This window comes from Cyprinus carpio, unplaced genomic scaffold (genome assembly GCF_018340385.1).
Source record: "Cyprinus carpio isolate SPL01 unplaced genomic scaffold, ASM1834038v1 S000006746, whole genome shotgun sequence".
Taxonomy (NCBI): Eukaryota; Metazoa; Chordata; class Actinopteri; order Cypriniformes; family Cyprinidae; genus Cyprinus; species Cyprinus carpio.
This window is the reverse complement of record NW_024879345.1, coordinates 236,746-262,030: the sequence shown is the minus strand read 5'-3', so window position 1 is coordinate 262,030 and position 25,285 is coordinate 236,746. Positions and strand designations below refer to the sequence as shown.

Below are 25,285 nucleotides of genomic sequence, written 5' to 3'. Positions count from 1 at the left end.
CCACACTGAATAACACAGCACGACCTAAAAGCAGGAAGTACGTTATTGTATCATCAAATCCAAACCACATGCAGCCGAAACAGAAAAACAAAGCCTACAACATTTTATTTTGCGCAGATGTGGATTTTTTGATGTACTGCTGAGGCGAGCAGCCGAAACCTGTAATCTACACATCGCGTGGACGCGTTTGGACAAACAGGTAAGTCTCTCTCTCTCTCTCTCTCACGCTCTCTGTGTGTGTGTTTGTGTTTGTGTGTATGTTCGTCAAATCACGACATCTTATACGGTGCTTGAAATATTCTCTATTTCAGCTCAGTTTGCTTCCTAGCTGAGCAGATGCTGTAGTCAGTGGTTCTGTTTCTGTCATGACTGAACTTATTTATTATATAAGCTGTCGCGGTTCTGTTGCATATCGCGGCCACCTTTGCAACTTCTGTCCCAGATGTGATGCACGCATTTAACGTAAGTTATAGTCGCTGCCTTTCTGTCAGTTACTCACCCATTAAAACAGATCGCACGGTTTTCGGTACAGTTCAGCGTAAGGTTCAACGAGTATTTGTTTTTCCGTGTAGCCAGAGGCCCCGATTTCTAGCAAAAATTTCTTGATGTCACAATTTTATTTACTAGCTACACTAAACTTAAGCGCGTGAAGAGCAGCTGATTAGATAAGCTTCCAGCGGTTGCAATACTACTGTGCTTTACATTTTAATTATAATATATCTAGTAATTATTTTGTGCTAACAGTAGAACACATTACAGGAAGACATACTCTTATTATTTTTTTTGTTGTTGTTTTTCATCGAGTGCCCTCGAAGGGTTAACAGTATTTGCACAATTCAAATATGTAAAAGCTTCACGCTTTTCAAGCTTTAAAGCTTCATTATAATCACATAATCTTTTTCAGGTGAAAACACGACCGTGAACTACCAGTTTCCGCGTTTGCGAATGTTGTTCGGATGGAAACTAATGTGGGCGACATACAGACGTAATTTCGTTGAGAGTAAAGCTGTATTGGGAAACCAAAGGCGGCGTCCCACAGCTTGAATATGATCGAGGGGTGTTTCACCTGCCCACTGTTTTGATGACACCTCGCCCTCTTCTGACGAAGGTCCGATCAAATTGAAACAGCCCCATTTCTCCAAATCCCCATCACGTGAAAGCTCTCCGAAATATCACAGACATAGCATTACACAATCCTCAGAAGAGAACTACACGGTCCCACAGGAAAAGTCTCTCTGAAGAAGAGTTGCAGGCATCGGTGATGATGCCACACCGCTTTAGCCGAAAATCACCTGCAAATAAAATCACACATTAGATCTCATATCTCAGTTGTTATTGAGAAATTTAGCTCTATTCAATAATTATGTTTTATTTCAGATGTTTGAATTGGGTGATTAGCAGATGTGCCATAATGAACATTAATGGCTTATACAGTGAGTAATTCTATATAACTCACCTGAATTGTTTAAATTATAGCTTCTTTTGATTCAGCCGGTTACAATTTACAAGTGTGTATGCAGTGTAAAAGTGTCAAGGCTTCCAAAAAATTCAGAGTGACTGTTTGTCAAAGTTAAGACAGTAAGGCCTGTTTAAACCAACACAAATATTTGGCACAAATTTTTGGCTGAATTTCACATGCGATTATCTCTGTTAAGACTATTGGTTCCTTACTGGAGCCCCATCAGACATACCGTAATCAACACCAAAGTGAGGGAAACGCTAAAAAGTTGTGCTCTTGTCACACTTTCTTGCCCCCATAAAAAAAGAAATAAATAAATAAACACTTGAATGTTCTGCGTGTGCACTATACTCGGTACTCCCTTAAAACATTATGGCTGAGAGTCGAAACCTTCCCATTATAAGTCCACCCTGAAAGTGAATTTCACACTGAAATTACATTGGGACTTTAAGTCTAAGGAACAAGGATGTGCAAAATGTTTATATATGTAGGCCTACATGTACTTTGTGATGTGCACTAGAGATCAGTTTTTGTTTCATGGAGCTAAGAGCATCCTCTTTCCGTAAACGTCTGTAGAACCCAAACTTTGTTGTTTGCAGTGACAAAGATGCCGCTCCGGTTAAACCAATTCCTTAAAGTAATCACTCAAATAAATGAGAAAAAATAAAAATGAACTGTTACTTCTGTCTTCTGTGAGAATGTATCATCTTTGCAGACCACAGGAGCTGTGATGAGTTTGTAACTAGAGACTCCAGGAAAATGAAGGATTTTAAACAACTCGATGGTGGTTGGGGGAGTGTCTCACCTGCCAACTGTTTCTGATGAATTCTGTTTCTGATGAATTCTAGCTTTTCTGATGAATTCTAGCTTACACCTTTCAAAAATGGCAAAGGGGTGACAGAACGACTTCCTCTTGAGCATAAATCCATACATAGATTCAGTGAGACAAGAAATTCAACAAACACACACTGTTCTTCCTCCCCTTTTTATGCTTTAGTCATTCTACTGGGTGAGGAGGGCAGAGAGATAACAGACAAATGATTTTTCATAATAATGTATTTTTTTAAATAATAATAATAATAATATGAGTAAAGTGTGTCATGACAAACTTTGATGCTGGCTTGAAACAGCTGCTCCTGAAAATTAAAATGATTTTAAAATCTTGAAGTCGAAAGTTTTACGTTTATAGATACTATACATTCGATACATTCTCATCTTAAAAACTATTCAAACTACATTCTGTGTCATTACAACAGTAGTATTTTGAAAATTATAGTAGGTTTTTTCCATTCCCAAAACCCTTCTATTTTTTTTCCATTCCATTCCCATTTGCTGGGAGAAATGCTGTCTGTCTAGAACACGCAGAGACATGTGGAGTGACACAATACAAATGGTGAACAGTCCCAGTTCTGATGCTGGTGATATATCGGCACTCTAGGAAGGTTTCTTAGCCAGTCAGATTTTTTAATTTGATTATCTTTTTATTTTTATTCTTATATTTTTGTTTTAATAATATAAAAATATATATCTTATATTTTGTTTGATCACCGATTAAGGAAATATTTTAGGTTCCATTGCGTATGTTCAGAATATCCTTTTTGCCAAACATTTGCAGTGAATATTCATACTAGGTTCAGGGCCCTGAGGGGCCAATTCAAGGGATAGTTCACCCCCCCCAAAAAAATTCTGTCATCATTTACTCACCCTCATGTCATTCCTTTCTTTCTAGTGCTCTTGATCCTTGATTCATCTCATTTTATAGTTCTGGGATTATTATTGTTGTTGAATTTCTAAGGCTAAGGAGTCGTCCAAAGATATGAAAAAAAATGTATTACAGCAAAAGGTACAAAAGAGTTTGGATTTCCCAGAGGGCAGTGTTGTTTCAACTATGTGGAAATTATATCCACTAGTGTGCACAGAGGCTGTGTAGAGAGCTTTTTAAGGATCAACATTTCTTGTTAAACAAGAATGTGACAAAATACAGAAGAATGCTAAGAACAGAGAAATTGAACCTGATGCCTGTACAGAAGGGTGGCATTAAAGACTATACCATAGTACATTGTTCCAAAACAAATATTTAGTTTATCTCAACTGGCTAAACCTGAACCTCATTGCTAGATACTAAAAGTTTTAACAAAGTGTGTTTAATTAATCAAGTAGTTGTCTTTTAATTAGTCTGAATTAACAAGCTACATTGTTTTAGTGATTGTTTTTTGTAGCACAAACTCTTCTCAATACCAAGTATCAGTTTGATTATATAAAGAAATTGTTTGTCTTTCCACTTATTAAAAACATTCCTTTCTCCATCTTGTCTCAGGAGCATGGGGCAGCATCTTGGAAAACGTGAGCCACTTACTGTTCCCAAGGTATGTATATATGTCTGTCTGTCAGTCTATATGTATTTATTAGCTAACATTTAACAGTAGGCCAAATTAGTGGTATATTTACAATTATAATTTTAGGTAGTAGGAGTTTTTTGAGAGTCATAGAGTTGCTCAGATTAAATCGGGTGCCTTGCATTATGTTACAGTAATTTAACCTTCATCCTGGGGAAAAAGTAAGTACAATGTTTGTGATTGTCACTTCTTCATGTTAGAATCAATAATTACAAACAGGTTGACAAAATCAAGACATTCACCATCCTGGATGCATAGCTTGGTCTCAACAAGTGTCTCGATGAGATATCATAAATGCTGTTTCAGATATCCATGCTGATAAACATCATTTAAAATCTTAACAAGCAAAACAATGTTACAAAAATGCAAGAAGCAGCTATACAAAGGACAACCGTTTACACCATTAATGCTGTTTGGGGAAATATCCATTAAGTCAAGAGACAAGCGTCTTCAGACATGAAAATCTTTTCTTCTGGGGCTACTGTACCACAGTTAGTGTTATGTTAGATCCCAGTGCACAGAAGCTACATGCTGCCCTCTTGTTGATAATCATGGATTACAGAAATTACTTGAAATTACCAACTTCTTGTTAGTGAATGTCCTGTTACAGTGAAATAATCAGTCCATGTACATCAGCTGATAAGCCAGGATGGAGAATGATGTTTAGAAAAAAAAATATTGCATTTACATTTAAAGTCTTGCTGTGTTTCAGAACTGCTGCTTGCCCTCATCTATTTATCACATATTCCATCAATACCATGACACAGCACTTGGAATTAGCATGCCCTGGGTGACCAATCCCAAGTGTGCAATCCCAAGTGATTAAATGCCAATAATGCGTAAACAGCATCTGTTTTACATACAGTTTAAAATACATACCAATAGCGTAATTTAAGTACTGTTTCACACTATTAATAAGAGCCCTTGTGATAAAATCCCAGAAGAATACATTTTCTTAACCAGATTTTTATGATTTCACTAGCCAGGTTTACATAAACATATTTTTAAGCAGATTTTTATTTTGAAACTGTGAATAGGTGTGAATAGATCTGGAAACTTTAGGAATCAAATGATATTCAAAAATGTGCATTCGTGTGTACACTTGAAGTGTGTATATTTGTTTATTTGGTAAGAAGACACATGCATAAACTATAGTGGAAGCATGTCCAATTCCTAGAGTGCACATCAAAAATAAGAAAATTTTATATATATATATATATATATATATATATATATATATATAATATGCCTTTGCCTCAAGAAGTCATGTAAGTAATTAATATGCTCAGAGATGAAAAGAAACCATGTTTCTCTGGTGATTCTGAAATGCTGGAGCCAAAGCCTGTCATCAAAATAATTGGCTACTAATAATTGGCAATTTTTATAAGTTTAAGTGTTTTTATATATATAAATTATTATTACATATATTATTACATTTGATTAAAGAGCAACAGTGGTTTCCCCATTGGCTGCAGCTTCCATTTTGTTTCATACCAGTTTTTCCAGAATGCATGATTTAGTTCTCTTAAACATGCAAGCATTAGGACAAAATTAATTTTCAACAAGTAGGCAAATTACAAAAAAACAAAAACAAACAAACAAACAAAAAAACACTACCATTCCTAATAGCCCTTCTCAATTCTTAAAGCACTACTCCCTATATGCGGAGTACAGACCCAGTACCACAGGGTGCGCCAGTCATTGCTAGATGGCACAGATATCCAGTATGACTGGAGGCTAACAATTTTTCAAATGGGCTACACAGCTGGATTTATTTGGTTTAATTTTCATTGGTTACTTAATCATGCAGTTACAAAAAACAAAATATATAAGTAGTGTGTTCAGTGTTTTTGTCTTAGTTTTACATTACTAAAAGAATAGGTAGAGATGTTCTGATCTGAAATTCCATGTATTGGTTCAAGAAGAGGCGTGAGGACAAGTAAAGTGGGTTTACAGTGCGTTTTGAATGCCTTTACTGTGCATTATACAGTGTGTTGTGAAAACAAGTGTTCATATGCAGTTTAACATTTGGATCAAGTGTAGTGCAGTGTAGTTATTAAAAAAAAAAAAAGAAGAGAAAGGACAACCCAGACAAGAGACCCATATGTACAGGGATCACAAAAATATCCCAGTGTTAACAGATGTCTTATTTGTCGCACATGTTCATAGGTTTATGACAGGTAGTACTAGTTAAACACATTTTGAGTCTCCTTTGCAGACAGAGCTTCACTAAGTGTAATACTCACTGATCTATAATATAGATATAGATCAGTGGTAATACTACTTTTTTGTTTTTTACAAGTGACATGCAGCATTTGTTCTGCAAGCAGTTCCAACTGCTGTGAAACTTTTAAAGGGCTTGTTAAACGTCTGCAATGCACACATGCCATAGCCTTTACACAGTGGTGTACATGGCCGTTTGAGTTCATAATTCTGTGCTGTTGTCTACGCATCTGTTTATCTCGTTATATGGTTTAACAAATTAATTTGGTTCGTTTTTAGATCAATATATTTCTTTATGGGTTATGATCTTTTACATAACGTATGTAATCATCTGTTTTTCATTAGATGCTTCAAGCAATCAAGCTTTATAACATTCTTGGAGGCAAAGCTACTGCAGACATCTTTTATTTATTTTTATTTTTATTTTTTTACATATTATTATGCTGGTGAAGTATCTTAAGTTACAAAGATGACGAGTCAAAACTGTTATGATCCACACCAAGGTTAAAGCGTAGAATTAAATAAATTGCCCTTAACCTGTTTATTGGATTATACCACTGGAAAATACCTCTTTTAGGTTTTAGTTCTCTTTATTATTAAATATCTGGTCTCATTTCACTTCAGAAAGCTACAGAAGGAAAAGGAAACTTGTGTGTACATGTACAGTGCTTGAATATTTAGGTTATATTCATACAACAGTATTTCTAAAAATGAAGCATTGATTATTTGTGTTGTATTTAAGCATTATTTGGTTGTACATGTAAAACTTTGTTTTTGTATTTTTGAGGATCCTCAACAGTATCTGAACGCATCCCAACAGACTCACCGGAGTCACAAGATGAGGTATTTGGTAAGAACATATTTTTGTGTTATTTAAATTATTTATTTGCATAATTTTTGCCTGTATATCTACTATTCTGGGGATTACTGGTTCTCCCATCACTGCCCAGCTTCTTGAGATCTTACAGCAGATCAATATAGCAAGACCACTCTAATAGACTCTTTACAGAAGGAGAGGTTTAGGCAAGATTTAGAGATTTAGGCAAGAAACCCTAATGGCATTCCTGCATATTGCATGCAAAGCACTTTCTGTGTTTGGCAAGCTCTGATCTTACAGGATGGCTTTATGCAACTTTCCAGACTAGGGCACACAGGTTATGAGTCCATCTGGAAACCAAATTGTGTTTACAATGTACTGAATTGATATAATAAGCACTAGTCACTGGATTTGATGATGTGGCAAATCAAAGATATACTCTAGTTTTGTCTTATAATCCAGTTTTGTTTTAGACCGTAAGTAGCAAGGAAACTAGATATATTAGATGTATTTATTACTTTTAGGGGAAAGAAATGAACTTGCAGAAACACATTTGCAGAAGTCTGTTATTTCCCTACTACCATTCATAGCCATTATTTGAGTTTGTGTACAAATGGTGTGAAAAGGGGGAAGTGTATTGGTGTGGGCAGCAGTAGGTACTGAGAAGTTGTTCCTCATCATATCACCATCACCAATAACATGGTAGATTGTTTGAGAGGTGTAATATGAATCTTTAAATTCGGCTGCATAAAAAACATTTTAAGTTTCTTCTCTGCATGTGTGTTTTTGAGTGAGTAAGCAGTGATGTTTCTACTGCGTGTTTAAGGTTGTTGGAGCTAACACCAGCTGGCACAGGCTCCAGAGAGACTACAGGCTTCTGCGTCCATATTCAAAAGCTCATATTGTTCAGAAAGCTAGTCTGTCACTGCCTCACTGTTCACTGCCTAAACGTCATTGTTCTCTTTCTCTCGCGCTGTGTGGAAATGATTTTATCTACTCATCTACTAGTCCTACAAACAATTTTAAACACAATTTTTCTTGTTTGAAAAATTGTTTTTTTAATGAGATTACATTAACTGACAAATTGCATGGGAACTACATCAAAACCATTTTTGCGTTTAACTGGGGGAAAAATACTAAAAGATAACAAATGGTGGCCAGTTACAGCACCTTCAATATATATTTTCTCTTATACGTTTGTACATTTTAATTGCAAATATTAATGTTATATAAAGTTAATGTTCATATTTGTTAGTTGCCCTATAGTTTAGTAAAAAAAAAATTCCCATATATAATCAACATATATAGAACCCAGATATATATACCTTTTATTCCTTTAAAATCATATTGTATTTAATTTGATGTTTATTAGTCTAAACATTAGCAATTGATTGTTCCAAGCTCAAATTCCCTATTTGCTGTTTAAGTGGAAAAACGATGTCCAAATAGAAACTTTTATTTTAAAATGTGTTTCTTCTGGAGTCCAATTGACTTAATGTTTTAGTAGTTGTCCAATAGTAGTAGTCAGTGAAAAAACTCATCTTATTTGTGATCCACACAACAAAACTCTTTCTCTTTAAAACTTCATGTGCCATATATTAGATAAAATTATCAAGGGTAAATATTAACCAGTCAGGTATGTACGATAGAACTTGAAGTTTGCTGTAGAAAATACTGAAATTGTACTTCACAGAATACTTTGCATGGGACATAATGTTGTTCCACAAAGCCATTTGCACCGCGCTCTTTTGTCACTTAATATTATATTTTGGTGTGTCAATCTATTAAATTGCTTAGTATATGAAACCACAAAAAGAGTCTTCTTTTAATGTTTTATTTTACATTAATCATCATCAGGACAAAACACAAACGTTTTTTGCTCCAGGCCGTCTTCAGTGCGTTGAATAATTCAATCCCTCCACCTACTTTTTATATCATTAATTATATTGGCATCATCATTCATTAGCCAATATTGAGTCTATAAAAACACACATATTCCATTTAAATACTTGACAATTTCAATTTGTATACAACACAGATTTTCACATCCACCAGTACTCTGCACAATACATCCTTGGCCATAACATGAATCACAAAGGATTCAATATTTATAACAATTTCATAATTAAACTGTTTAATACTTATTTTAATAATAAGACAATCACCAACATCTACTACCCGAGTTGCATATCAGTTGACTAATTGGCCTATATCTGACAAACACAAAGTCCAACCACAACGAAACTTGATACACAGGCAACAGGACATACAAAAAACAAAACAAATTTAAATGTTTTTAATTTTGCCTATGGGGGCAACTAAAGCTTTCATAACTCTGCAACAGTCTGATCAAGGAAAAATTCTATTTAATGTATATCTTCTAGCTTTAGAACTACTTTCATAGTTATCAAGCCATAAATATATTTACAGAAAGACATCAGAAACAACCCCCCCCCCCCCTTTTACGAAACCCTCGGCAGTGATCTGTTTTTTGTTCTTACGGTTTAAAAACAGGATCCAGTTGAAAATATTGAAGCAGTGTCACAGAGTCTAGTCTAGTGTGACCACCGCTTAATACATCATTAGATTCTGAGCATATATCATTTGAGAAAACGCCCTCCAATTCATTTCCATCCGAACGTTGTGCTGCCATGATAAATGAGAGCATAACAGATCAATACAGTGTAAGAAAGTGTTTTTATTATTTCTGTTGCCATGCATCATCTATCATAATCACAGAATGAAAGAAATAAAATAAAATGCTTAAAGGCAGGTTTTAAAGAATGTTAATGAAAAAAAAACAGGATTACGAACCACTGAAACAGAAAATTGTAAAAAATTGTTTTGAAGTCTAGATGTAATATTTTTCTGGCCAACATATTTTGGCAGTCTAACTATAACAGCTGTAGCTTATTTTTGTAGTTGTTAGTTGTATTCTGCTGCGTTTAGCGTGTAGAGAATGAGATGAGGAATAGCTGGTGAATGCTCAATGGCAGTCAAACAGATGAGGGACTGTCTTTGGGGCTTGTGGGCGCCCTTGGGTTCTCGTGAATGCTGCTATAGAGAGGATTTCATGCAGGGGTGGGAGGCCTGGACTCAGACCGCATGCCTATAGCCCCTCTCACAGACATGCTTCCCGTGCCTCAGACCCACTGCTTCATACTGTGTGGGTCTGTTTGTTGCAGCAGAGCTTTAGCTGGGTGGGATTAACTTTTCTCTGAAATCTGATCAATCTTAAAAGCATCTTTTACATCTTTTATAGTATGATGTTTGAAATCTAAGGTGCATGATCAAGACACTATAACCATATACATATAGAAGGAGAATATACACACTAGCAGAATAACAAAGTCCAAAATACAGTTATAAAAAAAATAAAAATAAAAAAAATTTCCAGATTAGATAAATGCTCTGAATTGACATACATATGACACATTCGAGACAAAATTGAATGTGGGAATATCCACTTTGAAATGACTCACATCAAAACACTGAGCCATGACTCAACAAGGACATTTTGTGTTCTGCTAATGGTCAAACTCATAAATTAAAGCAACATTCAGACTGTCCCTAAATAAGTATATTGTCATTTGTTATTTAAAACTATCTTATGCCAAATGGTGAAATACACTTCTAGATGTTAGTGTTTTATAGTTTTCTATTAAACAAATAAAATAAGTGAAAACACAGGAATTAATTGAGACACAATCATTTATTATTGTACATGTATTGTACATTGCACATTCAAACAATACGTGCAGTAAAATACGTAAAAGTGTATTTTTAAATCCCACATTCCACTAGGTGTCTATGCTTATTGGTCACTGCCATCTTGAAAATTAAATGAAGCTTAGCGGTGAACAGAGGTGTAAAATATTTGAGTAATTTTACTTGATTACTGTACTTTAGTATTATTTTGGGGGATTTGTACTTTACTCAAGTACAATTTAAACTGACTACTTGTACTTTTACTTGATTACATTTCTGAAGAAGATTTTATTTTTTGACTCTTTACAATTTTATTTCATCTTGAAAAGTACATTATATTTTTATTTTATCTTATGCACATTGAATATGGTAAACAGAAGCTCAAACGTGTGGCCTGACGTGAGAACTAATGACCAGTGTTTTCATGCATCAAACACACACATTTCTACTTCAATAAAAGAAAGAAACTCTAAATGCCCCAAATAAACATTTAAAAGATTAATTTAACCTTTTAGACAGTGACGTTGAATAGTCAATACAAATAAAGTGGCCTTTAAAACGTTAACGTTGTATGTTTTAATTCTATTACTCTCCTCATTAATTCAACACATTCTTGTATTCTGTCTGAAATATATTTCTAGCCTCTCCATCACCTCTTGCTCTTCAAAGAGATAGTTCAGCCAAAAATGAAAATTCTCTCACCATTTACTGAACCTCTGTCATCCCAGATGTTTATGACTTTCTTTCTTCACATGAACACAAGCAAAGATTTTTAGTCCATATAATGCAAGGGGACAGGACCACTTCAGAAACCTCACAAAGTGAACATGACATGGTCAAGATTCAAATATTGGTATTTGTATTTTTCTTACATATGCCTATCTTTTCACTTAAGAAGACAGTGATTCATTAACAGGGGTTACTGTCATATTCACTTTGTGTATAGTTTTTAAAGTGTCATTTTTTGGAGGTCCCGTACACTTGCATTATATACAGAGAAATGGTTTTTTTTTTCTAAAGCTCTTAGTTTGTGTTCATCTGATAAATGAAAGTCATATAGGATGGCATGAGGGTGGAAAGGATGGAGTTTCCTTTTAATCCCTTTCCCTGTAATTTTTTTTGGTGTTCCGCTGTGTTTCATTTTAATTGTTGTTGTTTAACTAAATATAGATGTTTGACCTGTGCCATTGCATTTTTTTCATTCTCTCCCTTTAACCATTCTTCTGTATGTCTGTCAGAAAAAAAAGTACTTCTACTTTTTTAATACTTGAGTACAATTTAAAGTTGTACTTTTTTACTTTTACTCAAGTATGTTTTTGACCAGATACTTGTACTTTTAATTGAGTCAAATTTTCACTGAGTACTTGTACTTTCGCCTGAGTAAAATTTTTGAGTACTTTTTACACCTCTGGCGGTGAAGCTCAGTGCTGCCCCTCATACTGACTGAGTGAAATTTCATGTTATAATCATTGAAGCGGATAACACTGCAAAATGAATGTCTTATTACAATGTTGTTTTTTATAATGAAAGGATTTGCGAACCTGCTTTGGCTGAACTTTGAGCTTGCTCTAAACAAACTTCAGCACTTTCAGCGTATTCCGTGCAACTCTAGTACTGAGACTCTTATTTTGAAAATTCTCATGCTTTGTGTTGTGTTCTGTCATTATTATATTCTCAATTCTTGGGATTAAAGGGATACTCCACCCCAAAATGAACATTTTGTCATTAATCACTTACCCCCATGTCGTTCCAAACCCATTAAAGCTTTGTTAGTTTTCGGAACACAATTTAAGATATTTTGGATGAAAACCGGGAGGCTTGTGACTGTCCCATAGACTGCCAAATAAATAACACTGTCAAGGTCCATAAAAATATGTAAGACATCGTCAGAATAGTCCATCTCCCATCAGTGATTCAACCGTAAGATTATGAAGCGACGACAATACGTTTTGTACGTGAATAAAACAAAAATAACTACTTTATTCAATAATTTGACTCCTCTGTGTCACTCCACATCAGTGTAGCTCCATTCTGGCGAATCTGAGCTGTATGCAGGCAGTGTACGCTCTTCTGTGTCAGCCGCGCCACAAGGATACGTTTTCTTGATTTAAAAGAAAACAGCGCATCCTGTGTCGCGGCTGACACAGAAGAGTGTATGCTGCCTGCAGGATGTTATTTACCTTTATAAAGGCCATTTTTTAAACCTTATGCATCATATTTCATATCAAATTCTTACAGTTGATCAATAAATTAAGTTTACACTAAGGCTCTATACCAAACAAATTAAATAATTTACATTGCACAATTACAACTTCAAGAAATTATGTTATGAGATTAAGTTTTAAATACAATTTTGAATATACAAATAAGGTATGTTGGGGGGAAAATAATTTTTTTTAAACATAACGTGCCAGTAGGTGGCGGTAAGTCACTTGATGAGTGAGTCATTGAGTCATTCAATTAACTGTTTCGTTCAAAATGCTGAATCATTCAGTAACAAAACACTGCTGCGTGCTTGGAGATTGCGCAATACTTCTGCTGTGATCTTTCTTTGGAAGTTGGAACTAGGCTAGCTAGGAGGATGGTCAGCTAACTCTAGCATTCAGTAACTACAGCAGGGAAAAAAAATCTGTCACTTGGCTGGAATTTTTTTGGGTGCTTTCCACTTTGCATTTAGACACAAACACTTTGCCTTAAGGTTTAATATGCGCAGGTAACAATGAAAAACAAACATTGCAGTTATCTTTTTTTTCATAGTATAAGTCATGTTTAGCAGTGTTTAGTACAAGCCTTGGGTCAAATGAGTGACTTGTCAGACTTCCAAAAAGGAAAAATCGTGGGAATCCATTTAGCAGGAGTATCTGTAACCTTTACAATCAAAAAGGCTGTTGTTCTTAAAGCACCAAACATTTGGCCTATGACTGCATACACACAGCATGACTTCATCAGCGAAGAACAATGATAGGGACTTTTGAAAACTAATAAGAATTGTATCCAAATAACACAGAATTACTGCAGCAAAAGTAACCTGAAGACCCTGACATCACTGACTTGAAATCTGCCCTGGCCAGCTCAATCATCTGGCTTGAATATTATCAAACCACTGTGGGCAGTTTTGGAGAGAAGAGTGAGAGGATGATTCGCTCTTCCAACATGTCTGGTGTTTTGATTATAAAACATTCAACTGGAGACATTTCAAATGTTTTATGAATCTATTCAAGAATGTTGGAAGCTGCATTGGAAGGCAAATGGTGGTAAAATACCTTAATAAAGAAATATCGCATATTTCTCAGGTGTTAACATCATTTTCTCCAACCCCTGTATGCATACTTCAGGCAGGACCGTATACCACAAAACAACATGATTGTCACGGTATAACAATGGTATATCATGCTTAATTTAATCCCACCCTAGTGTATGATATACAAATGATTTTGAGAATTGCACAGATGTCTTAACAGTCTGTATAAAAACTGAAGTATACTTTGAGCTTATGGTGTCATTGAGAGAACAGTGGGTTTGAATCCTCTGCAGATTGTAACTTGCATTTGTAAGGGTTTTTAAATGGCATTTAAATGGCAGAAAGGTGGGCGAAAGGAGTGACGAGTGCAATGAGGGTTACCAAAGAGGTTTATTCATATTCTAGCTATAAATCTAGTTGTACTTGAGAATTACATAGAAGATCATTCATAATACCATTTTAATACCACAATCTGTAGAGGTATTATACCCTTGTATGGGTTTATGTGAAGTTCCTGGGCCCAGCTCAGTATGTATTTGTTTTTAGTTGATCAGCCTGTTAATTACTGCTAATCTGACTGTTTAAACACTTTAATTATCTATTTACTTAACAGTAATTTGTTGCAAATTTGACTGGATGCATTTACTTTTTCTTCATTTACTTTTTGTTCTTTGCCACAGTCACCTTTGTCTGGTATTTTGTATTATGTAGCCTACTATGTATTAGGTACAAATCCACTAACATTCCATACACTACACTTAAAAAAAAAAAAAAAAAGTTGTAGGATCACTGTTTCTTTCACACTACATGACTGTTTTGGGTATATCATGAAGTTCTTAAACAACTTCGTTTAAGGCCACTAATGGTACAGTAGATACAAAAGATGCTCTGAAATTTCACTTTTGACTAAAAAATTTAGGCTAATAATATTTGTATAGAAAATAGAAGCATTTTCAATAGCTGCCTCAAACTCCTTTTGGGCCTGACTTAATGATTCATTTGGACCAGCCACACCTTACGAGATGGACTTCAGAAATGAGATGAATTTCACTTTGCAGAGAATTCGCAAAATCCAGCCTGGGGAAGTTATTACAGTCACACTGTTTCCTTTGTCCTTTTACAATAACTTTGTGGTGGCACAAAGAAGCTCTGTAAGAAACACTAGAATTCAGATTCTCTTGTGTTGTGTGGGACAGTAGCGGCTTTGTCTCACTTCAAACCTGACCACCTCCTGAGGAAGCACTGCTCTGAAATCTATGAATCTCTAGATCTGTTTTAGGAAAAATATACAGAATCATAAAAACTACTTATGAATCTATCACAAATGGCAAAGTTTCCATAATTTGTCATGTTTATTGCAGTGCTTCTGGATCTTTTTTCAAAGAAACGTGATTGGTAATGCCATTTTTTTTGGACTTTGTGACAGAATCTGTAGCACTTGTTGCCTGCACGGTAGTGGGGGGGTGGTAGGTGATGACAATGATCTTACTGTGAAATGTCAGATAACTCCCGATGTTTCTGTGCAGGACTGGGGGAGGCGGACCTCAACCAGAACAATGGGTGCTCCAGCAAGAGTCCAGTGGTGACTGACTCCGTGAATGCTGCAGTAGATCACAGCAGCTTTAACCATCCGCACACAGCCGACCCTGATGCCTCGGGGCCCCGCCCACACTTGGTCCGCCTCTTTTCTCGAGATGCCCCAGGTCGCGAGGACAACACCTTCAAAGACCGCCCCTCGGAGTCTGATGAGCTGCAGACCATCCAGGAGCACGGCGGATCTGGCTCAGAGTGCGGTTCCGAGTGTGCAGAGCAGGACCTAAATTAGATTTCCTCTTTGCCTACTCTTTCCTCATTCCTATTTTGGAAAAAAAACACCGCTGCAAATATTAAAGCAAACACTCAGCATGGCATCTGCAAGCTCTTCACAGTCAACATTCAGGCTGGGCCGCAGTAAGAAGAACCCAACTGTTATGGATCAGATTGGAAAGTTCTTTGGAGGGGATAAAAAGAAGAAGGGAAAGGTGAGGATTGAGCAGGCATTCAGAGTTCTCCACATGAGCCTTTACTACTGTTCTATTTGCTTGAATTTATCTTGACCTGCAATTATTTTTTGATTATGAGATCACCACCAGTAAATTGAGTTTTCTTTCTCTCTTTATCTCTAAGTTTATTACACGCTAAACCTGCTGTCATATAGTATCCAGTATTGAATACAGCTGCAATTTGATTTGTTTTAGGAATTTACTGTGATTCAGGGATTCAGCATACAGTGTGACGTTTATAAACATGACTTTTAGCTTTTATAAAATGTACAAATGTATTCGAAATGCCTGTGTAGGGAACAAAACTAAGTGTTTTTACGACTTTTCAGCATTTCTGTTGCTGTCAGTGAAAAGTTCTGTACTAAACAGAAAAGATGGTACCTATAGCTTATTGTACAATGAGTTGTACTAAGTCTCAACCAGGATGTTTATGTTGGCAGAGAGAATTTTCACATATCTATGACTTTTTCTTATACAGTATGTGACCGATGAATATTATATATTTTATAGCCATTTTAGAATCCAGTTATCTTACAACATCATGGTGTTAAGGGAGCACCTCAGGGTTTTTCATGGTACAGCTGAGGCCATTACCGATCAGTTCGGTTTCTGAAATGAATTTGCATAGTTTTGGAAATGATCTTTAACATTTGTTATGCTTGTGAAATTATGCAATTTCTAGAGCCTTAACTTTTAAGAAAAGAGAAAGGTAAATATTTTTCTTCTAAAATAAAGATATTTAAGCTGTTAGGTGACAAACACCAAAGTTGGGAAACTTCTTTGCTTTGTGGGAAAATATGAAATGAGATCTTGTTTATATTTGTGACCTTATTTTTAAAGTGCCATATGATGGTTAAAATGTAACGCTGCAGAATTACTGACTTGTGCAGCGTGTAACATTTTGATGAACTAGTTTTAATTTTGTGGGGAAAAAAAATGTTAAATAATGTGACAAGAGATTGAGATGTCATAGTTCCAGCTGTATAATAGTTTTGTTGCAGCTTCAGCCAGATTTCTCAAACATGCCTCAGGTTAACTCCTCTCTCCTATGTATTAATGTGATCCTTAAGTGTTAATCCCTCACTAGTAACCCCTATAGATTGTGTCCCATTTGTAACACTTTGTAACAACAACAGCATGTGTAACCGACATATTCTAGAACAACCCTGAAGCTGTTCCTTAGGCTGATCCTGTCCTGAGCTTTTTGACATTTGCTTGATTAAAATATATCTAACAACATGAACACTGGCTTTTTTTTTTTCTTTTTTTTTTTTTTTTAAATTGGTGTGGTCACAATGTGAATTTGAAATTGCAAAGGTAAAGTGTCTTGTAAAGGCTTGACAAATCCGGTCTAATTCATATGCATAAGCAAGAGTAAGCTGTTTTTGAACAGTATTAATGAAAATACAGTTGGTTTTAAATATAATCATTTGTCAGTCTGATGTGATTTAAAAAAAATCTTTGTTATATTAATCTTTTGATTATCTTGTACTGACAGGAAATATTTGAATAAAGAACATACAGAAATTTTAACATTAGCTAATAAACCACTACGGATATGAAAACAACACTATAGGTGTATTTATTCTTTTGTTTAATTTATTTTGTATTTATTTTCTCTTTTTCCTTGCTGCAAGCATTGGGCAATATAGTAAAAATATATATTATTATTATTAATTATTACTATTAATTATTACTATTTAGACTATTGATGAAGATTTATTATTATATAAATATTTAGAGTATGCATTTGCTCTGACATTGTTTAAAAGGTAGTTTCTTCAGAAAATCCTTAATTTTTAAACTTCCAATGTAGCCAGTTAGATTCAAAATGTTTAATGCAAGACGCAAAATGCAGTAAAAAAACAAAAAAAAAAAAAACAATGCAATGCTTAACCTTACTAACAAGCAAAACAACTAACGGTATACTTTCTGCAGCCCCCCAGGAGCAATATGTGGTAACTGCTCAGCAACACTTTGAAGAAAGGGGATTTCGGTTTAAGGATTGCCCCAATGCCTCAGTGAAGGAATATTAAGATGAAACAGAATGCAAGGGGAATTAAACTAAATGCAAGGGGAAAGTTGTGTTGATGGATCTGTGAGAGGAAACTGAGCATGATGCCATTGAGGTACAAGGCTTCATAAATCACAAAGTGGATGGCTCCAAAATAGAAAGCTTGTTCACAATGGCCACCTTCTCTTCCTGGACTAACACTAGTACTCATAAAACATGAAAGCCCAGGCCCCATACCTCAGTGGGTCCCAGATGGGGATGAGTCCAGCCCTTCAGTGGTTTCACAATGTGTTCCTCCCATCTCTCCTTGGCCAACAACCTTCTTTCAAGCCTAAGGCCAAACCCCATCTCAGATCTGCAAGATTGGCTGTTTGCAGTCAGGAAAAGAGTTGATAAGCTGTATTTTATTTTATATTTTCTAATATAGGAAGCTTGTTTTTTTTTCCTTAATGACCATTCATTAAAAAAAAAAAGATTAAAAATGAAAGAGCAAACTGACATGATTGAATATACTGTAGCCAAAGAAAACTTACAAAGATGGCCTAACAATTAATCAATCACAGCATGACTGACGATGCCAAACACTGATGGTATTCAACTTCAAAGCGGCTTCTTCTCCTTAGAGGCAGACATGGGTTGCAACGGACCTAGCTGAGATCATTGAGTTAGGAGTTGTAGTCTGACTGGCAGGCTAAGATCATGGAGGTAGAGACCGTAGTAAAGCCAGCAATGGAGGTCTGGTGTGTGCTAGTTGATTAGGTCTCTGTTGTGGTTTTAGCTGGCCTTGGCATGATGTGTTTGTGGCCTTTGCTGACCATCTACAATGAGAGACTGTCTGGTTTTAGAGATTGCTGGCCATGAAGGGCTGTGTTATGGTCTTTTCTGGATAAGTTTGAATCTGCAGTGGATAAAGTCTGGATCAGGTTGACTAGAGTAACCTCGGGATAAGTCTGAGGATGAGTGATCGAGTCAGACAGAGACCAGTATGTGTGTAGATGCCAGTTTTTTGATTTTCAGATACAGTTTAAATTGAACTGCATTAAAAATGTATATAAAGAGGGCAGCATGATGACTCTGGTGGTAGCACTGTTGCCTCAAAGCAAGAAGATCCCTGGTTTGAGTCCCAGCTGAAACAGTAGGCCTTATTCTTACCATGTTTGCAAAAGAGTGACCCTCGCCTTTAGCCCAAATGGCTGGGATAGGCTTCAGTATTCCTGTGATCCTACAGAGGATAAGCCGTTTGTGGCATGGATGGATACAAAGACCTGTTCAACACCAAGACTTGAATAAATGTCTATTAATGCATCTGTTCAGATCAACATGAGCATCAGTCAATGCGACAGATTTTTTAAAATCTCTTTTCCATCACACTGTGAAGAAAACTGGCCAAACAGTAGGATTCATGCTTTTGGTCACATGCATACATAAAACCATGACTCATGAACAAAGTATTTTGCTAAGGAACAGTGAATAGCAGAGGAAAAATCTGGAACTGGTTATCTTGTCCCTGTCCATGTCCAAAATAGGATACTGTAAAGTATGTACTACATTTGGTTTGAAACTTGCTTAGAAACTGTTGAAAAAAAAAAAAAAAGTTCTGTACAGTATAAATGTGTGCAGTAGGAATGAAATTCGGATTAACTGCATTCGCCTTGCTGTCATTGTCATGTGACCCACATCATGCGATCACTTGCTTCACTGCCATTCACAAATCCTCTCCCATGACCTCATGGGATAGTATAGTGTCCATCAGATGCACACTTCAGAATCTCACTGGAAGCAGTAAGTAATCCGGGTACTTTTTGCCCACTGTTTTACTATGCGGGGTTGGTGTTTGATTAAAACCACAATGAATACAAATAGATTTCTTTATTCTCTGTGACAAGCAGGTGTCCAAAAATGGAAAGTTATGTAGCATTTTGTGTCCCAGAGTAACCAGGGTATTTCCTGCCTTTCTGAAAGAGCCATCTACTGTCAAAAAGTGAAACTGCATGTTAATTCTGCTCTTCTGCTGTTTGTTATGCATTGGTCTGAACAGAAAAATTGCATGCAAAAGTGCTTAACACTTAACACACTATATAATATAGTTAAAACATTTTTTTGGTGTAAACATATATTATAGCATTTCTTTGGGAGTATAAAACCAGACAAATGTATTTTTTGAAGAACTTGCAGATTTATTTTAACAAACATCCTCACTATTATCCTCACTATAGCATATTTCATAAATACACACACACACACACACACATATATATCTATGAAATATGCTTGATACTGAATTATTGTAATTTTTAGGAGAAAAGTAAAAACAATTAGCTTTATACTTGGTTTTAATAAATAGTATGTTTTAAATGTTTACTACTAGGGGTGTATATCCAAGTTAATATTTGCATTTGCATCTGTATTAGGATACAACCAAAAGTTGGTGGGACTTAAACCGGAAGTTTAACTAACATACATGAAAAGCCCATTTTAAATGAAAAATTTTCCTTCATAGCTTGCATTTAGCAAATATGCCTTGTATAATTCACTTTTTTTTTTTCATTCTTGTTTATTTAAAATTTTCTGTAAATATCTTTTAATAATTAAAACAATAATTTCAAGTTTTAAAATAAAAGGAAAAAAGTTATTTAATACAGTATTTTTATGTATGGACTGTGAATAGTTCCTGCTTATCAGCAAATAGCTTCTATTAAAAATCGCACCTATTACAAACTACAGGCTCTGCAAGCTCACAATCATCTGCCTCTATTTTTGAGTGCAACACTCACATCTCAAAATTAAAAAAAAAGGAAAACCATGGATAGGACCAAGTCCTTGCCACACTTTTTCTCCCTTTTTGTCTCTCGATAGGATCACTCGGATATATGTCACAACACGGAAGAAAAGATGTCACTACTTTAGTTTCTTCACAACTCTAAACATTTAAAAGGCTGGCAGTTCCTGCAGGTGTGAGGCTGTGTGCATGAGTGCACCGACTGACCTGAGAAACCTTTTCCCTGCAAACATTTCAGCAGTTAACATGTGTGTCCTGTATTTCTGACCACTAAACCAGCAATTGCCAATCATTCACAAACTACCTATCCTTTTGAGTTGGTTCTTTCTTTTTAGTGATTTGGCCAAATGGCTTCAAAACCATCTAGACGATTCAGTGAGAGAGTGGTTTGAATGTGTACGACATGAATGCTTAGGGATATTTTGGGTCTTATTTAGGTTTAGGAAATGGAATAAAACTAATTCTATTGTCCATCCTCTCAGGATACCTGGAATCAGTGTTACAAGTACACCAAGCACATCACTTCAACCCACCAAAAGGGGAGGAGATGACCGCCATATAAGTCAGCTCTGAGCACCATTTCGTCATCTTTTTTCTCTTCTTCGGGTTCTTGCTTAGAGTCAGCAAGATGATCTTCGTTGCTGAAGAAGAAAAATTAAGTTAACCTGCTGTTCATTGCCATGAGATGGGGCCCCCAGCAGCGGAAGAAGCCAGAAGCCTGCCCCTGTGGCAATCCTGCACAAATGAGAGCAAATTTCCAGCAGCTTTGATTCAAATGTCATGCCACAAGTGTGGCTCATGCAGGGAACATCTGCACAATGCAGATGGGTGCGGTGAGTTCATCACCTTTTTGGGCAGCACCCACGCAGAGGCTGCATTCACCAGAACGGAATGCTCTCACTGCGAGAACATGAGTCTCGCCCTTCTCCACTCGTGGAGATCGTCTTCTTTAATGAAGGTAGTCCTCCCTGCTCTGCTCTTCACACTTGAGAATCAGTGGCCCTGATTCGTCCGCATACTCTGTGATTCCTCTGGGTCTGCTTCACATAAGGCCTCTTCAGTATTGTCTCAAAGCCCATGTCCTGTCCCACGCTTGCCGTCTGGGACTTTTTCAGCCCCTTGGAAAAATCTCATCTGTTTCAATTAGGCATCCCGTTAGGACTGACCTCCAGAAGGAAGGTGGTCACAACAGATGCCTCCAAATTGCGTTTAGGAGCTCTGTATAAGGACAGACTGGTATCTGGCTTCTGGTCAAACCTGCAGCAATGCTTACACATCACCTGCCTCGAGATGATGGCAGTTTTTCTAGCTCTAAAATCCTTCATACCAGCCTTAAAGTGGCACAATATCCTGGTCCGTTCTGACAACATGACAGTGGTAGCCTTTATTAATCACCAGGGTGGTCTCAAGTCATGCTCCCTTCACAGGTTGGCTTAACACCTCCTTTTATGGGCACAAGGCAAACTCCTCTCACTAAAAAAACAGTTAATGTGCCAGGCAGACTGAACCAAGGGACAGACATGCCATCCAGGGACCATGTGGCTTCAGGAGAATGGAGACTACATTCTCAAACAGTTCAAATTATCTTGTCTGCCTTTGGCAGGGCAAAGATGAACCTCTCGTAACTTTCACTGCCCAAGTTATTTTTCGAAGCAGTGAGATGCCCTGGCCCATGACTGTCCCTGTGCTCATCTGTATGCCTTCCCTCCCAGTTGCCCTACTTCCTCAGGTCATCAGACGGGTCAGAGAAGTCAGATGCTCACTCTTCTTGGTGGTCCCATTCTGGAGGTATCAGATGTGTTTCCCTGAGTTGATTCATCTGCTATCTGCAGCCCTTTGACCAATACCACTGAGGAAGGACCTTCTCTCGCAAGTGAAGGGCATGATTTGGCACCCCCCTGGCCAGAGCTATGGAGTCTTAATTTTTGGCCCCTCAATGGGAGCCTTTGCAGTTCCCCACGAGTGTAACTAATACCATTTTAGAGACTAGAGCTCAGTCTACAAGACATCTTTATGCCATTTATGCTTGAATGGTTGGTCTTCACTGACTGGTGTGCAGATTGGAACTAGGACCTGTCATTGTGCGACGTGTTATGCGTTCTAACCTTTCTACAAGAGCTGCTGGATAAGGGGCTCAAAGTATATGTGGCAGCTATTGTGGTGAATCATTCTCTTGTGGTTGGCCAGTCAGTTGGCAGAAATGACCTAGTCGTTAAGTTTCTGAGGGGAGCTCAGAGATTGAATCTGCCTTGCCCTTGTACTGTGCTGACTTGGTCAAGCAAGTGGGTGACCTGCAAGCACTGCCAGGAAGTGCTTCCTGTCTTGAGTTTGGGCCTAAGGACTGTAGAGTTGTCCTCAAACTGAGACACAGCTATGTGCCAAAAGGTGCTATTGGATGTGTTCCCCATAAGCGTCAGTGGTGCAACGGGAGAGACCGTTCAAAAGGGAAGGCTCGGGTTACTATCCTAACCTCGGTTTTTAAGATAAGGGAACAAGCTTTGTGTAGGCTGCCATGCGAAACGATGACTGTCACTTCAGTTGAAAGATTTTAATGAAATGTCGCTCGGAGCCGAGTTATGTTTCAGTATCAGAGTAAACAGAAGTTTCCCACAAGTGACCCTCATGTCAGGGAACAGAGTTTACATTAGTAGCTGGAGGGTTACCACACCTTCAGATGTTTTTTTTTTCTTTGTGAAGACATTTGTCAGATTTTTGTTCTTAAAACACTCTTATGTGTTTAACTACTTTCTTACGCATCTCATTCCAATCCTCTGTTGCTAATTTCACAATATCATTTTAGAGCTAGTAACGGAAGCTTGAACCATTGATATGCAGACTAATACTGTTATGAAATAACGAGGGAGGGAGATGAAGGATGTATTCAAATATGCAATCTTCCCTACTACGTAAGTGAAAAACAGTATGTGAAATGTAAAAAGCATATGTCAAAAATGTACAGTATTCATAATACAGGCCCACTTTTCCATCAGTTTTGGTTATGGAAGTATTTTCCATATGCATTTTTTCCCAATTTCATACTGTCTTTAAAAGTTAAGATCAAACATTTTAGTCTGAAGGTACTGTTGTGATGGAATGTCTAATGATCAGAAGTGTTGTCTCTTCAACACAGGGGTCTTTTCGTGGTGGTTTGTCTGCATCACCTCAAAGATCGAGCGCATCTCCTCGTCGCCGTCCAGATGAGAATGCTGTTGTGCACTTTTTCAGAAACATTGTTCGTATCTCTCTTTCATCCTTTTTCCCTGTCTCTCACACTACACCAAAAACCACTGAAAGAAAAATAATTCATTTTCATTGTATTTTGCTTTTATTCCCAATTAGGTTTCTCCCTCTACCCCCAAATCTAGGGTAAGTCTCAGACATCTGAGGTTGATAGCTATTCCCTTTCAAGAAATTTGTTAACATTATGCTTTAGGTGATTTATATAGATTTAATTTGAATTCACAATCGTATTTTTTTTTGAGTTATCATGGAAACAGCAAACTCCCACTACCTCAGTCCCATACATAGTATATATTTTTATAGTATTTTATTAGTAATCAGTAGCTTGTTACTTTGAATTTATTTTTCATTGTCATCTCTTTGCTTAAGGTCAGGTCCTGTTTTTTTTTCTTTTTTACCTCACTGTTCTGGCGAAAGACTTTTTCAACACTGAAAAAATAATTTTCTCCAATATTGGAGATATGAAAACACCTCTAAATGAAAAACCACAGTATCCACAACACTATCTACTTTATTAACAGAGAGAGCAGAAATCACAGAGCTCCACCAAAGGCCAGAAGGGACGTGGAGACACCTTAACCCGGATCTTCAAATCGGTAACAGTATTTTTCATCAGTAATGAACATGTGACGTCATCATTCCCAAATTTAGTGTTTATTGTCTCTTTTTCAGGGAGGAAGCAAGCCTGCTTCATCTACCAAGCGTTGAAACCTCATTTCCGTTTCCCATTTAAAGATAAAGAGGATGGAAAACGAATGCAAAAATTTTTTTTTCTAATACAGTAACATTGACTTGAAAAGGCTTTTGCATTAATATGTTACAACACAATCTGTCTTCTGAATTATTCCTGTTTAGTCTTGTCAAACGTATTGACATACTTGTGTATGTTTGATCTTTGAAATAATTTTGTCTCGTCTCTGTAGCGTCAGTACTCACCTCTACACAGCTTAAGTGTAACCAGTACCTCTCTTAGCATGTGTATTAGACCTCATATGTGTTTTCTGCACCTTTTATATGTTTATGAACTGTCTTCTCCGTACAGTGTGATGGGATTTGCCAGAAGGTGGTCTGCATCCTATAATGCATAATTTGTGTTCTGACGTCCACAATGTATATTATACTTCCAAACACAAACTGTTCTTTAAATGTTTGTTTGGATCCAGAGATTTCTAATGAATTTGGTAACCATAGATTGAGTTAGTTTGAGTATGACTGATTCTGTGTCCTTTGATCATATTTTGAGCCTTCATTTTCTATTCATACAAAAACAAATGGAAAAAGGGGTCTTATTTAAACTAAATAATATTTGATGTCTTCTGTGTTTGTTACACCTAATTAACGGCAACAATTAAAAGTTTGAAACTTT

At 36.6% G+C, this 25,285-nt stretch overlaps 2 protein-coding genes across 4 annotated transcripts; both read left to right on the top strand.

The window, feature by feature from the left end:
• Positions 1 to 24,677, top strand: LOC109105657 (myelin basic protein). Of its 3 annotated transcripts, none has more exons than XM_019118923.2 (8): positions 1 to 199; positions 3,777 to 3,825; positions 6,865 to 6,928; positions 15,371 to 15,865; positions 23,810 to 23,911; positions 24,019 to 24,045; positions 24,441 to 24,515; positions 24,592 to 24,677. In XM_019118923.2, the coding sequence occupies exons 2-4, from the start codon at positions 3,781 to 3,783 to the stop codon at positions 15,667 to 15,669; spliced, it is 408 nt and encodes a 135-aa protein (XP_018974468.1). In that variant the 5' UTR covers positions 1 to 199; positions 3,777 to 3,780; the 3' UTR covers positions 15,670 to 15,865; positions 23,810 to 23,911; positions 24,019 to 24,045; positions 24,441 to 24,515; positions 24,592 to 24,677. The 3 variants fall into 3 exon arrangements, with proteins under 3 accessions (XP_018974468.1, XP_018974470.1, XP_018974469.1); XM_019118924.2 differs by lacking the exon at positions 1 to 199 and adding an exon at positions 285 to 462; XM_019118925.2 differs by lacking the exons at positions 23,810 to 23,911; positions 24,019 to 24,045; positions 24,441 to 24,515; positions 24,592 to 24,677 and having other exon boundaries at positions 15,371 to 17,129.
• Positions 15,616 to 25,285, top strand: LOC109105661 (myelin basic protein-like). Its single transcript, XM_042755778.1, has 5 exons — positions 15,616 to 15,865; positions 23,810 to 23,911; positions 24,019 to 24,045; positions 24,441 to 24,515; positions 24,592 to 25,285. Exons 1-5 carry the CDS (start codon positions 15,749 to 15,751, stop codon positions 24,625 to 24,627), a joined length of 357 nt encoding a protein of 118 aa, XP_042611712.1. The 5' UTR covers positions 15,616 to 15,748; the 3' UTR covers positions 24,628 to 25,285.

Excerpts from the sequence above, each read along its gene's own strand:
- LOC109105661 (XM_042755778.1), top strand. The coding sequence starts at position 15,749 with ATGGCATCTGCAAGCTCTTCACAGTCAACATTCAGGCTGGGCCGCAGT. Across the intron at positions 15,866-23,809 it reads ATAAAAAGAAGAAGGGAAAG|GGGTCTTTTCGTGGTGGTTT; the intron begins GTGAGGATTGAG and ends TCTTCAACACAG. Across the intron at positions 23,912-24,018 it reads TGCACTTTTTCAGAAACATT|GTTTCTCCCTCTACCCCCAA; the intron begins GTTCGTATCTCT and ends ATTCCCAATTAG.
- LOC109105657 (XM_019118923.2), top strand. The coding sequence starts at position 3,781 with ATGGGGCAGCATCTTGGAAAACGTGAGCCACTTACTGTTCCCAAG. Across the intron at positions 3,826-6,864 it reads AGCCACTTACTGTTCCCAAG|GGATCCTCAACAGTATCTGA; the intron begins GTATGTATATAT and ends TTGTATTTTTGA. Across the intron at positions 6,929-15,370 it reads GTCACAAGATGAGGTATTTG|GACTGGGGGAGGCGGACCTC; the intron begins GTAAGAACATAT and ends GTTTCTGTGCAG.